The 15000-nt window shown below is 42.5% G+C and overlaps 2 protein-coding genes across 3 annotated transcripts in view; one reads left to right on the forward strand and one right to left on the reverse strand.

Annotated features, from left to right (window-relative positions):
• The first annotated feature begins 441 nt into the window (after positions 1-441).
• Positions 442-5145, forward strand: LOC115815446 (actin-associated protein FAM107A). Its single transcript, XM_030778402.1, has 4 exons — positions 442-466; positions 3569-3770; positions 4177-4333; positions 5029-5145. The coding sequence occupies exons 1-4, from the start codon at positions 442-444 to the stop codon at positions 5143-5145; spliced, it is 501 nt and encodes a 166-aa protein (XP_030634262.1).
• A 5603-nt stretch (positions 5146-10748) lies between these two features.
• Positions 10749-15000, reverse strand: part of camk1a (calcium/calmodulin-dependent protein kinase Ia) — an 18577-nt gene continuing 14325 nt past the window's right edge. The window contains exons 5-11 of one of the 2 annotated variants that reach the window (XM_030776856.1): positions 14802-14928; positions 13990-14065; positions 13333-13445; positions 12783-12861; positions 12277-12364; positions 11147-11312; positions 10749-10840 (exon numbers count right to left, since the gene is read on the reverse strand). In XM_030776856.1, the coding sequence (XP_030632716.1) occupies positions 10749-10840; positions 11147-11312; positions 12277-12364; positions 12783-12861; positions 13333-13445; positions 13990-14065; positions 14802-14928 (741 nt within the window). Of the gene's footprint in view, positions 10841-11140; positions 11313-12276; positions 12365-12782; positions 12862-13332; positions 13446-13989; positions 14066-14801; positions 14929-15000 lie in introns of both variants that reach the window. The other variant, XM_030776854.1, reaches the window with a different exon arrangement.

A 15000-nucleotide genomic window follows, 5' to 3' on the forward strand; every position in this document is an offset into this window, starting at 1 on the left:
AGTCTCTTTCTGACAGGAAATAGATGGAAAGAAATGCAGTGAATTTTGATTTGTGATACTATTTTAAACAAATTCTTTAAAAAACAAAAACTGTGCTTAAAAACAGTATTGTGATTTTAGTGTGCAATACAAGTTACATTACAACACTTAAAATAACTGATCAGTTAAAATCAGTGATTTAATAGCAATGTGGTTGATATGAGACTTTTTGTTGATTTGTGTAATTACAGCTGAAAAATGGTTCCTTTGCAGTTTGTTTTAAAGCATCTGATAAACAAAAAACATGGCCTCAAACTAGTTTTTCAAAATCGTAAAGTGTGTGCAGTCTGCACAGAAATAATCCACAATTCCAAAAGTTTCAAACCGAATTCATGTCGTATCCAGCTCACAATTTTTTTATTATGTTGTGTTTTTGTCTTTTAATTTCGTTTAACGTTCAGCATGGCTAAACTACCAGGGTTTGCCAGTAAGTTTATTAGCTTGGGGTATTAGATTCTTATTCTAGGCCATTTCGTATTCATAGGATGATTCACAGTTGCTCTTGTAGTTCCCCAAACTTCGATTTATGTGCCATTAAAAACTTATAATGTGTGTGTGTGTGTATATATATATATACACACACACACACACACACACACACACACACACATATATTAGTATTAGTTTTATCAGTGTAAGTGTTAAGAGTTTATATAGACAGAAATCTTTCTACCAGATCTTGAAATCAAACTCTCCTATCAGAGACACTGGGATCTGAGCCAGCATTAAACAGTGCTTGCAGAGTGCAGGTTAAGCTGGTTATCGTAGTAAATATGCCTTTGTAATCTTTGTCATTTATATAATCTGTATAGTCTCTAAACCGACTGCAAACCCCGACCTAGTTCTGAGAAGAGTGATTAATGTATTCACTCTGAAATGGAATTTTTGGCTTCTATTAGTCATCAGTCAATCTCGTCGTGGAAAGAGTTTCCTCATAGCGCTGTCACTAAACAGAATCATGCCGCTGCAGAGAGCTAACGGTCGCGCGAGGTATATGCCCGTCCATTTGAGAATGGTCGACATGGCCGTCACCTGTCGCGCGAAAATAAGAATGTTGTGCGTGAGATTATTCGTCGGTGTACGCTGTGGTTACGGAGCATGTGTGTGAGAGAAGAACTGAAGAAGGTACAGAGGAACGAGAAGCTAAAACTGCCAGCATTGCTTCCATACGTAAAATGTTCACTTATATTAAACGTGTGCGACAACTGCCTCTTAATGATTACAGAGTCAGGAACTCATGCCGTAGTTCTCTCGCCCCCCCAAAGCCAAAATAGTGCGTGCAGGCTTGATCTTCAGCGTTCGTAATTGTCCGCATGGCGCCCTTTCATTTATTTATTTATTCATATATTTGCTTACTTACGTACTTATTCACTTATTATTCATTATGATTATTTTTATTTATTTATTTTTATTTAGGAATTTTCCATTAACCTCTGGCTCACTTTGTGGTTTTGAGGGCTCAGACCAAGGGGCTGTACTCAACCCCTCAGCAACAATGAAATTTTAGAAAGCAAACAAATTTCACACACACACACACACACACACACACACACACACACACACACACACACACACAAAGTGAAAGATTGTTTGGCAGGGTCAGTAATGAGGTGGCAGTATTCCAAGGGCATTTTAGTTCATTCTGATTAGTCCAGTGTGGAGCAAACACACACACACACACACACACACACAATGCCCCTCTTGTTCTGCCACACATTGCACTTCTTACACTGAGTCTTTGTTCACTTCATCTCCAGCTTTGAACCATAACTGTGAAAGTTTGGGTCTTGCGCTGAGAGATGTGCAGTGTGTGTCTATGTGAGACGCTGCGTGTGTCTCTGTGAGACGCTGCGTGTGTCTATGTGAGACGCTGCGTGTGTCTCTGTGAGACGCTGCGTGTGTCTATGTGAGACGCTGCGTGTGTCTCTGTGAGACGCTGTGTGTGTCTCTGTGAGACGCTGTGTGTGTCTGTGAGACGCTGTGTGTGTGTCTCTGTGAGTGAGACGCTGCGTGTGTCTCTGTGAGACGCTGCGTGTGTCTCTGTGAGACGCTGCGTGTGTCTCTGTGAGTGAGACGCTGCGTGTGTCTCTGTGAGTGAGACGCTGCGTGTGTCTCTGTGAGACGCTGTGTGTGTCTCTGTGAGACGCTGTGTGTGTGTCTCTGTGAGTGAGACGCTGTGTGTGTCTATGTGAGACGCTGCGTGTGTCTCTGTGAGACGCTGTGTGTGTCTATATGAGACGGTGTGTGTGTGTCTGTGAGACGCTGTGTGTGTGTCTCTGTGAGTGAGGCGCTGTGTGTGTCTCTGTGAGACGCTGTGTGTGTCTCTGTGAGTGAGACGCTGTGTGTGTGTCTCTGTGAGACGCTGTGTGTGTCTATGTGAGACGCTGCGTGTGTCTCTGTGAGACGCTGTGTGTGTCTATGTGAGACGCTGTGTGTGTCTATAGAACAATGCCACATTCATTTAGATTGATGTAGATCATATATTGTTATCAAACAGGACAGGGAGAGTAGCACTGTCACCAAACATACTGGCTTGATCAGTCCGTGCAGTTTGTTCGTGAAAGTAATTGTACACACAGAGCACAAAGAGGACCGAGAGGAGCAAGAGGCGGAGGAAGTCCTCCTGTGCTTCTCTTCCTTGATGACAGAACGTTTCCTTGACAAACCAGTTTGTTCTTTTCATATTTAATCCCGTGAATGCGTTTGCACAGATCGTCCCCTCGAGCGTTTGGGACTAGGCACGTCACCTTTCCCACAGCTATGCGCGCAGAACCAAATAAAACCTCCTCCCACACACGAGCCCTACCGCTCAGGTTTTCATTGGAGGAACTTGGTCCAAATTGTCCTGTTCTCAGCCACACCCTCAGTCACCAAGGAAACCAGAAAAAAGGAGTGACCACAGAAATTCTATAGTGACTTGCCGCAGTCATGGAAACACTTGCCCCCAAGTTAATGTTCCGCATTAACAAGGCATATCAGACCGTAACAGTACGTACGGTGTTGTGACTCAAGTTCTGTTAATGAACTCTTGTAAACAGCGTGTATGTTTCCAGTTTGCCATTGAACACAGCAGGTTATCTACAGTGGTAGAGTGGACTTCATTGATGGCGTTACCTGCGTTCTCACTGATGTGCTACCATCCATCTCAGACAGATCACAGAAGCCAAAACACACACTCCGTATGTGAGCAGCCTCTGATCGGACCCGGTACGTGTCACCGCTTAGGACATTCCAGTGACAGTGTTCAGTGACATTCCAGCTTTTTTACATTCCAGCCTTTATAGTTTGTTTGTTTTTTTGGAGGGGGTTTTTTTAGTTTTTAGTTTTTCCCTGAAATGTTGAACTTTGTGTTCTGTTCCTGCACTTGGGCTCTCTCAGCATTAGGCTCAGACATTAAGTGACTGTTGATTTTCCTGTGGAACTGGACTGGTGACTCAAAGAGTGACGAAATCCCTCTTTTTCGTCTGTCTGCCTGTCCGTGTCTCTGTCTGTCTGTCTCTCTCTCTCTCTCTCGCACTCTCTCTCTCAGCGTCTGATCTGGGCCCACTGGAGGGTCAGGAGGAGAGATGGGAGAGAGAGGAAGAGGAGGATTTGGACCATGCCCAGCTGTTGCGAGAACATGCAGACGAAAGCTACGAGGAGCTCATCAGACCCAAGAAGCTTTTGATCCCCGCCAAAACGTCCAGGAGCCACAGAGAGCTTCACAGAGAGCTGCTCATTACTCACAAGAGGTGAACAACCTTCCCGTGAACTCTGCTACTTGTAGTAAAGCAGTCCTATCTGTTCTTGCAGGTTTCTGTGGGCTTTCAGCTTTGGCCTCTGGTTTGGCTTTAGCATTAGAGGGCTGGCGTTCCCTTAGTGACTACAGTGAGTGTGTGTCCTGCTCCCCCTTGTGGGTGATGCACATGCTAACTAAAAAAGGCATTGTTGCACATGATGGGCCACAACCGTGTACAATCAGCAACGAAAAACATTTTAAGTTGTGTGACAACAGTCTGTAAGATGATGTTTCAGTGATTATATAGCATACATCTACACACACACACACACACATACACATACACACACAGAGAGAGAGAGACAGGGAGAGAGAAAGTGTGTTCAGAGAATTTGAAGACAAGCTCTCGTGTGTGATAGGGGAGCAGGTGTGGAGGAGAAGCCAGAGCTGCAGCGTGTTTTGGAGCAGAGGAGTCGAGCTCAGGCCCTCAAGCAGGAGAGAGAGGAGGAGGAGAGCAGAAGGAGGCCTACTCCTCTGGAACAGGAGCTCCTGAAGAGACACCAGAGACTGGAACAGGTACAGCTCAGCGCTGCTACGGCCGCCTCACTCCTCACTCAAGGCATTGATTTTTTCTTTTTTTTCTTTTTATGGACTTTGTTCACAGTGAAAAATGTCTTTACAGTGTAATTAAATGGATAGCTTTTAAATGTAAACAGCACATACTGCAGTCTGTAAGCAGGATATATATGGAAATGCCTTAGAGTCAGTCACCCCCTCCCACTGGGTTATTCTGCAAGATTACTAGCATTTGTGAGGTAGCTTTAGTATAACAGAATATGTTACAATCTAGGTAGAATCTAGCTAGGGCCTTGCTTTTCATATTCCCGCAGATTTTTGCCCTGTTCCTAATCTGACACATCTGAATCTAATAATCTGAATCTAATGGTGGAAGGAGAACTACCCACTGCTCTCTGGAGCGGAGGTGACTGACGTGAGAATTATATGCATAGAATGAGGCCATCACTCATGAAAACAGCAAAAGTTTAAATGTTTATGGTATTGTTAATTCAAACTGCTCACAAAATACTCAATTACAGATCATTGTTAGAATAGTTGCTTCAAAAAAAGCCGAAGGCTTTTTTTTTATGTAGCATTTTAAATAACAGGTTTCATGCCGCTCCGACTGTTTTGTTTGAGTCACCGCAAAAAAGTTTTCGTCAGCGGTAAAACAACATTGATCAGTGACTGACAGTTTGATTCCTCCTCCCCAGTTTGAGAGAGAGCAGCAGGACGCGCGAGAGAGGACAGAGAAAGCTCCGGAGTTTATCCGCGTCAAAGAGAGCCTGAAGAGGACTGCCGTCACGCTCACGGCGGAGAAACAGGTTTAATACGTCCTCTTCCCAGCGCGTCGCTGACCAGGGGCCGTGCAGTTCGACGCTATCTGCCCCCCCCCCCCTCCCCCCGCACACTGTTTCTAACACTGTAGCCTCCCTGGTTCAAAATGTGAATAACTCGATGCCGGGATGTATACAGATCCCCGTCAGATACGCACACTAACCACAGAGTTTTTTTATATATGCTCCGGTAGGAAAGACTGAAGGCCGTGCTCCTAAACCCAGTTCTCAAGGTTCCTGCATGTTATCATGTCAGCCTTGCTTTGACAGACATGGGTCAGCTGGGCAGAGGGTCACGTGACCGTCGCACGTGTCGGCACAGGGACAAAACAAATGTGTGTGTGTAGTCAGGGTAAAGGGTGCTTGAGGACTTGGTTTAGAGTCACCGTCTCTAAACGATAGACATTATCGCTTAATGAGGTCGACAAGGCACAGCGGTGTCAAAGGGTGACGTGGCGTGGTATGTGTGAGCTGTTGGATTAAGTGTGGTGTGGCTTTAAGGAAACACCTGAACGTTTGTGAGCCGTCAGTCTGTTTACACAGCACTGTAGATGTGGAATGACATTACTTGAGACACTGTGTGTGTGTGCGTGTGTGTGTGTGTGTGTGTGTGTGTGTGTGTAAGGGGAGTGGTCCAGTTTGATTTCATGCCGTCTTTTTTTTCTTTTTCTTTCCAAGGAAGCAAGGTACGGGATAATTGCTATGAACGAGAGACAAAAACAGAGCCGCTTTGTGTTAGAATGGAATTCATCTAGTGTTTCACCTTTAATATCCATTTAACCTGATTTTTTTTCTTTCTTCATTGTAGTGAAGTAACATTCGCACGGTAACACGACAAACCTGAATTTTTCAGCACTTTATGTTTCTCTAGAGGAGCCAGAGGAGGAATGTAGAGACAAATGTGTTTTCTCACAGAAACAATTCTCAGAATTATGCATTTTTCTAGAAAGAAACTAAATAAGTTTGCTTATGGACCATAAGGACTATATGCTCCCAGCTCTAGCCATTTCAAATGCCCTTTTTTTTCCCCTCATATCTTAGTTTACATACATAGTCATTACTGGAGCATTAAGAGGCTAAATGTACATACTGACTAAGAGGAGGAGAATATATTTGTTTGTCTTGTCTGTAATGAATTTATTTTTACTTCCAAGGTGCATCTCACATATAATGTGGCCTTGAGTTGACACTGATCGTACGAACGTTGCCTTAGCAGATACTGTTTATCCTACGAACCTCGCCTTAAGTCATTGGATGTAAATTATTGAACACATAATGTTATGGAGAAATGTAATGATAGTCATATCACATGAAAAACAACACTCATCGTTTACCACGTAACAAATGCTCTCGTGCCAGATAGACAGTGAAACAGTGATATATAATTCTAATGAAATGAAAGGATTTAACAATAAATGCATTCCTTTAATTCATTCTTCTTAATCTTCTTTTGTTGTTGTCGTTTTTCCTTTGTCTTTCTTTACCGTGTTGAATTGTCGGAAACCTGTTTAACCAGCAGGTGTTGCCGTTTTTGCCTGACAGTCATATAGCTTGGTACCAGTCACGTCAATCTTCTTTATTCATTCAGCCTTTGAACATGTCAGTCTCTGACATTAGCTAATTCTAAACACATAGATCGTACATAAAGCAAATCTGTGTGTGTGTGTGTGTGTGTGTACTTGACACATGAATACATTCAAAGTTACTGATGGAGTACAAATAGTTTTTTTTGCCTGTGAGCGCACGCCGACTTTTCTGTCCGCTTGAAAACACCAGTCGCAGTCTGTGTTTGCATAGTGTTTTTAAATGTGAACTTTATTGTCATTTTATAGAAACATTACAGAACACACAATGCATAGACAAGGGGTGTTTATTTTTCATATTTTGCTACCATATCCGCAAAGGGTACAAATCAGTGGCTCGCCATACAGTATGTTAATCAATATCCCATGATGCATTGCATCCATACATTAGTAGCTCAAAAAACAGCTTTTACAAAAAAAAAGAAGATATACAATATATGCATACAGTACATAATTATATATTACACATTTTTTTTAAAACTTTGTTTAAATGAACGATTGCCTCTTTTTTTCTTTTTTGCCGTGTTTTGCTTTTTTTTTTTTTTTTGGCTGAAGATACATTAAGCTCAACAACTAAATTAGACAAAGGGAAAACGGTATCTAAGCTTTGGGGCATTCGTTTATCTGACAGACCAGAATAATTACTGCCAAAAAACGTGAAGTAAACAGGGGTGTGGATAACTGTGCTACCAAGCCCTTCTCTCACACTTTGCATATATCACCCTCCACTGAGGTGTACAGACCCACAAAAATTGCACTATGATAACAGTGATTATACTTCATCGTTTTTTCAGTCTTCTTGCTCTTGGTTTAAGACAGTGCAGAGCATTCTTCATCAGGACCAATCAAATCACTCCATCTGATGACACGTCTCAGACACAACCTAGAGGTGCCACAGTGGCCATATTGTAAAGTCAGCCCACATGACCGTATTAGCATAAGGGGGCGGAGAGATGAAAACCTTATGACTACCAAACTGTTAAAGTAGTTATCCTCAGTTTGTTCTGTTTAGGCCTTGGTGTGTTTACATTTCCTTCAATGACTGGTTCAGTTTTTAACCGCGGTCACAACACTTGGCTGTCCGCTGAATCTTGCTTCTGACTGGGTCGTTCACTACTCTAAAGGATTCATCTTTGGGGGCTGGACACAGCATGAGGTCAGTTAGAATCACTGCGTGAGAGGGACGCTGGGTCAACCATGTGTGGTTCTAACAGACTCTAATTATAAATTTCACATTTATCTGGTCCCCCGTTGGTGGTTTAGAGATCAGTTTTGAACATGTCCATCAAACATGAACTGTTTGATCAAGTGCAATTATAAATAATTATACAGTAATTTACGTTTAAATTGGATAGGGTCAGACTTCATGTGCTAGTTCTGTTGCTTTTTACCCAGTGCTGGAGTTCAGGTTGTGTTAAGAAGGAATGTAATAATTCACAGGGGCATATACAGGTGTAGCTGTGAGAGATGACTGTGCTTGATACACTGTAATAAATTTAGGGTGATCATACTGTGATACAACACATTTAGAGTGACTGTAAGAATTCAACCAGGTTCTTAACTGCCTGACTCATATCTGAGGATTCTAGAATGAAGAAGTTCCGGAATGCAAGGAGTTGAAAACACAGCTCAGAACAAAACTACAAATAAAGAGACAAAATACACACTACACTCACATGAAGGAAGAGCCTCTCGGTTCTGGTCCCTGTTCTGGTTTTAAGAGTTTGATCCTCCTCAGTAATTATTGGCTGGTGTTTTGTATTTATTTTAACAGAAACCATTTAAAATGTGCTTACACAAACTGACATGTCTCCCCTATAAATAAAAAGCTAAGTTCCTTGTTTACTATGTATTTGGTTATGGGGTTTCTGATAAAATGAAGAGCCGGGTACATGTTTAGTCAGACGAGACCACTACTGAGGTCCTCTTTCCACTGGCCCCAAATAAACCTTTTGTACAAGAAAATAGCATCTATTAAGAACTGAGGAAGAGGTATGACATTAAGGTCAAAAGTCAAGTGAATTTAGGGTACAGTCCAGAGATGAGCTCCATCAGTACCAAAATACATTTAACCTTCAGCCTCGCATTGTACATATGTTACAGATATGTTTTATGTTTTATTACTGCTTTAACATCTGGATATGAATAGCATACCATTCAAGTGTATGTGTACATATATATATACACATACACACACACATACACATACATACATACATACACACACACATATATAAATATACGTGTGTGTGTGTGTGTGTGTGTGCGCATTGTATGTATGCATGTATGTATATTGATCATCGCTCATGTAAACATATTTAACGAGGTCATGCAGACATAAGACGTCCTCTGCTGAGGTACACAGTACTGTCAGGCCAAGCATACAAATTTGAGATCTCACACAGTCTCACTAAATGAGATCTCTTAGTGTCACATGTACATTAATATTTCTCATACTCTCGCGTACTGTAGAATCCCACCTGCTTTTCCAGAAGAAGAGATCTCTTTCATTCTCATCATAGCTTGAGATCTCCCTCCAAGTCACAAAGGTTTAAAACTCTCAACCTGAGATAACTCACCGTCTCTTGAACATACACTTTTGAACATAAAATCTCTCTCAAACACAAACATGGGATCTTATTGTTCCCCTAAAAGTTTAGATATCTCTCATAGTCTCACTGACACAAGATCTCGTGGGTGTCCCAGTAAGAGAGAGAGTCATGTGGTGATTCACTGTCATACTGGACAACATTAGGTCAGGGCAGGGAAAGAGGCAAAGGAGACCATCGAAGGTTTGACGAGAAATATGTCACGTTAACATATATCGCTATCAAGATGCGTTTTTTTTTTTTTAACTGGAAAGGAAGTGAGGGAATCTCCTCCTAACTCCTGCTCAATGTCAAAGTTCACGATTAAGGTCCAAGGTCTATCATCCAGTGATAATGACAGACTGACAGACAATGCCTGCCCTAACCTTCACACGTCTTTGCTACACTGTTCTGAGTCTCAGAAAACCAGCTCAATTCGTGTAACGGCCGACGTCGCGCCTTAATAATGGACGAGATATGAGGCGGTGCTTCAAGGATCGCAGTTTGAGCCTTTGGTAACAGAACGGCCGTATAATAATATATCTCCAGCGGATTCCAAACACGTTAAATCACAGTTTCAGACATGCATGCAGTGCTCTCTACACCAGAGCTGATCCTTACATTGACTCACAAATCCCAAAAGCCAGCCTGGCACAGAACTACAAAACCCAGAGTGCAACAGACAACCAGGCTCACGACCAACACGTAGACCTTACATGCAGAGAAAAGGATCCCGGACTCTAAGCGATACAGTTTAAGGCGAGGAAAACCACTGGAATAACTAGGAAATATTCACAGCTCATATGGACGTAACTTTCACTTTTAAGGTGAATTTGGCTTCACAGTCAACCGCGTAATGTTTTGGAGCTGATACCAACAGAGTGTGGTTAAAAGGGGATCAACTGTTTTTGTCTTTTGTTTTTTTCTCTCTCTCTGTCTCTCTCTTTGATAGCTAATTAAGCCAATCTTGGTGTGCAGTTATGCAACTCAGTTATGTAAGCTTTATTATGTGCATAAACAGAGCACACTCCTTCAGAGCCACTCTCTGTGTAAGACAAACTGAGTCTCTCTTTAAGGTACAGGTGTAATGCCATTTTCTCTATCGTGTGCCTAGAGACCCGAATCACTACCTCCAAAATGGATACAATTAGAGATTTCTTTGGATGGGGTATGAGAAGGAGAAGGGGCTGGGGGGTGGGGACTATATATAAATTATCTAGCAACTGAAAAAAAAGGTCTTCACGTCATTGCCTTACTCCTATCCCTCTCCCGGCACCTTCCGTCTCTCTGTTGAAAACAGCATCCTCTAGTGGACACTAGGAGAATAGCACTGTATTTCGGGCCGGACTGGTGAGTGGGTTTTGTGTATGTCTGGTTGGAGTGTGAGCGTGTGTATGTGTGTGTGTGTGTGTAAGCGGGGACTGGCTCAGATCCGGCTGGCTGGTCGACAGCAGTATCCGCAGCTCCTCAGGCTGTCCCGATCTGCGCTACCACGGCGACTGTCCTCCCCCTGGGGCTCTGAGGAGACGGACAGAGATTCAGTTTGTTAAGCTTCCACAACAGCCAACCTGCATAGGCATATTTCCCTCCGTTTTTTACGTCACAATCCAACGCTTATGTCATAATCAAACTGACATAACACTTGGCCTGTTGAATGACAAGTGAACAACTGGTTGATTGATTAATTGATTATTTGATTGATTGACTGATTGATTGATTGATTGATTGATTGATCCACTGACTGACTGACCGACTGCCTGACTGATTCCTTTATTCGTTCACTGATTCCTTCATTCGTCTGATCATTCGTTCATTCACCCTTACCATCCTCCTCCTCTCCCTCGTCCTCCCCTTCCTCTGGGTGGCTGGTTGGCAGGAGCAGGTGGCTGTTAGAGGGGCTTGTAGGGGTGATGGGACTGGGAGCCTCCACACTGGTGCCCAGCTGCAGGCGTCTCATGTGCCGCACCACGGCCGTGGCGTTAAAAGCTTGCTGTGTGTGTGCGGAGAGAGTTGGGCAGAGTCACTGAAAACTCAGTTCTCAGTTCACATCCAGAGTCACTTTTCACCCGACTCCCACTGGTCCAGAACAACAACAACAACAACAACACAACAACAACAACAACAGAGCCACATAGGCCGCTGTGGTTTCTCTACATTATTAAATATATTACCCATATCAGGGCCATGAGTCACACTGCTGATAATAATTCAGTGAAAGGTAAATAAACAGAAACACTGCACTTTCCTTAGCACATATGCTCAACTTCTCAGTTTCATTTTCAGCTTTCAGCCTTTTCAGTTTCACCGTGTACATATTTATGAAAACAAACACATACTCTCACACACTCAACACTGCAACAGGTATTTCTGATCTTACAAACAAAGTATTTTAGTAACCTCTTTAACCAGTTAAATTTCACATGATTTACAGATTCATAAAAACAAACATATACTCTCACATCCTCGTGACACCGCGATACATATTTCTGATCTTAAAAACACAGTATTTTAGTCTTTCCTCTATCTATTTATTTATTGCACATGTATGTATATATATTCCTTTTTTAAATATCTCTTTATATTACTTTTATATTTTACCTTTTATTGTTCTTTTATTATTATCTACTTACTACATTGTGCAAGCTGAGCTGGCCCCGAGCCCAAGAATTTCATTACTGATAATGATGTCCACATTGTTATCTAGTAAATGACAATAAAACTAAACTCTGTAAGCAATAAAATGTCACGTGATTAACAGATTAATAAAAACAATCGCACTGCAAATACATACTGATCATTTTCGACAGGCACTCTTTTAGTTATAGATTTTCCTTCTTTTAGTAGCAGAGAGAGATGGAGAGGTAGCGTGAGGGACGAAAGCACTGGATTGAAAAGAGATGTGGGAACAGAGAGGGTTAGTCCCATAAGAACACCGTCTGTGACTCCGCACTCACCTTCCATTTACTTTTGGCAAAGTTCTTCTTGATCTGAGCACTCACGGATTCATGAATATTTTTATCAAGTGCTGTGTCTCCAGAGATCCTTCAAACCACAAAGAGAGAGGGAGAGAAAAGAGAGCAGTTAACTTATAGATGAAGTGTTTGAGAGAGAGGGAGAGAGAGAGAGAGAGAGCGAGAGAGAAAGACAGAGACAGAGAGAGAGAGTTGGACAGGCAGGCAGACAGACAGACAGACAGACAGACAGAGAAATCCTCCTAGAGCATGTGTTAACTTAACACAAAGTCGTGTTTCAGAGGCAAAGGGGGACATGTTTAACAGACCTGTCAGAAGGGGAGAAGGATGAAGGTGTGGAAAAGAGATATGAATTGGTACTGTTGGTAGTAGATGGTGTTCCTTGGAAAGTGAGAATGAGAGAGAGATAGAGATAGAGAAAGAGAGAGAGAGAGAGAGAGGGAGAGAGATGAACAGAGGAGGTTAGAGTAAAGAGGATGTAACCATACCAGGGATGCTGCAGTGCCTGTTCACAGGTGTATCTCTTTGAGGGGTCTTTCTCCATCAGGTGACGGATGAAATCTTTAGCTGTGAGGGATATAATCAAAAGAGATCACCACTGAATGCTGTATCTCTCTCTCTGTATTATCTCTACAGAAGAGAAACTGAGGGTGTTTTCACATTTGGGCCCTTTTTACCACACAGAATTTCATGTGAAAAAAAAAAGTCCAGTGATAGACGGTAATGTGAACGGAAAGTGAACTCATACAGAGCTGAAGCTGGAGCGGTAACACATCAGTGTGAAGGTACAGTGTGAATACAAAGTGAACTGAGTTCTTTTTCAGTTTTTTTTTTCATTATCCTCACATTAAAAAACAAATATTCAGTCACAATAATTTTAAATGTCTAGATCAATATTCGAAGCTGACACTTAATCTAGCCTGCCAAATACCAAACAGAGCAGCGTTAGCATTGATGCGTGAAGGCAAAATCTGAAAACACAGTTGAGAGGACAGGAGTTTTTTTGTTTGTTTGTTTGTTTGTTTTTTGTTTTTTCACCTGATTCAGAGATATCATCCCAGTACGGGGAGTCAAACTCATAGTCGGCCCTTAGGATCTGCTCAAACAGCTTGGCGTCGTTTTCGTCGTAAAAGGGTGGATAGCCACATAACCTGCACAGAGGACGGAAAACACACACTGAGACTGGATTTCTCTGGTTAAACACAATGTTCTGCATGCCTGCTGGGCAAATACATGTACCTGCATAGAAAGCATATGCATAATTATATATGGGATAATCATGTACTTGGGGATTCTCTCTCACATGCATATACACACCCACACACACACATGCAAAAAGATTAATAAAGTTTCGACTCATAAACATTCAGTTAAATGAACCTTGATATGTAAAAATTCAACTGCATGCTACATACACAGGGAGAAAAACACAAATGCACACTCACACACACATACACACACTCACACACACAATCTCGCACACACAGACAAACTGAAAGATTCATAAAGATGACACAGACCTGAAATCATAAAGTTGCATGCTACTCAGACACACACACACACACACACACACACACAATCTCGCACACAAAGACAAACTGAAAGATTTATAAAGATGACACAGACCTGAAGTCAGTTGCATGCTACTCACACACACACACACACACACACACACACAGAGCAGCTGATGCTCACAGAATGTAAGAAATGACTCCTATAGACCAACAGTCCACGGCTTTACTGTACGGTTTCTGCGCCAAGACTTCAGGAGCTGAGAGAGAGAGAGAGAGAGAGAGAGAGAGAGAGACAGAGACAGAGAGAGAGAGAGAGAGAGAGAGAGAGAGAGAGAGAGACAGAGAGAGAGAGAGAGAGAGAGAGAGAGAGGGAGAGAGAGAGAGAGAGAGAGAGAGAGACAGAGAGAGAGAGAGAGAGAGAGAGACAGAGAGAGAGAGAGAGAGAGAGACAGAGAGAGAGAGAGAGAGAGAGAGAGACAGAGAGACAGAGAGAGAGAGAGAGAGAGAGATAAAGAGAGAGAGAGAGAGAGAGAGAGAGAGAGAGAGAGAGATAAAGAGAGAGAGAGAGAGAGAGAGAGAGAGAGGGGGAGAGAGAGAGAGAGAGAGAGAGAGAGAGAGAGAAAGCGAGAGAGAGAGAAAAGAAAAAAAAAGAGAGAGTGTTCTCTTTAGTTTGCAATTACTTTTCAAGTTTCAGGTGTCTTAAGGCAACATCAAAGTGCAGAGGGAAGAGGTGAGATTGCTTTTGAAGCCCTAACAGTTGACACTGTCTCACTTCAATAGCGAGCTCGACAAACTCACAGATTACACAACTGAGAGGAGAAGAGAGGAGTGGAGTGGAGTGGAGTGGAGTGGAGTGGAGAGGAAGTGAGAGGAGAGGAGAGAAGAGAGGAGGAGGGGAGGGGAGTAAATATTTTTGGCCCTTCAGAAACTAAAAACAATAGAAAAGACATCCATAACAGCCTAAGCACAGTGCATCTGTGTTTTTCTTCGTACCAACGTAGCCAGGTGTTCCACAGGCTGTAGACATTACGCTCTCTGAGTCCTCGATCTTTGACAGACCGAAATCGCTGATCATTATATTAGAGTCTTCATCCATAGTGGAGTACAAAAGATTCTCTGGCTGCAGAGAGAGAGAGAGAGAGAGAGAGAGAGAGAGAGAATATTAAGTTGTCTGAAAAACGCACATGACATT

This window comes from Chanos chanos, chromosome 6 (genome assembly GCF_902362185.1).
Source record: "Chanos chanos chromosome 6, fChaCha1.1, whole genome shotgun sequence".
NCBI lineage: Eukaryota > Metazoa > Chordata > Actinopteri > Gonorynchiformes > Chanidae > Chanos > Chanos chanos.

Coding starts and splice junctions, on each gene's coding strand:
- LOC115815446 (XM_030778402.1), top strand. CDS start 442: ATGGCTAAACTACCAGGGTTTGCCA. Junction 467..3,568: donor TAAACTACCAGGGTTTGCCA/GTAAGTTTATTA, acceptor TCTCTCTCTCAG/CGTCTGATCTGGGCCCACTG. Junction 4,334..5,028: donor GACACCAGAGACTGGAACAG/GTACAGCTCAGC, acceptor CCTCCTCCCCAG/TTTGAGAGAGAGCAGCAGGA.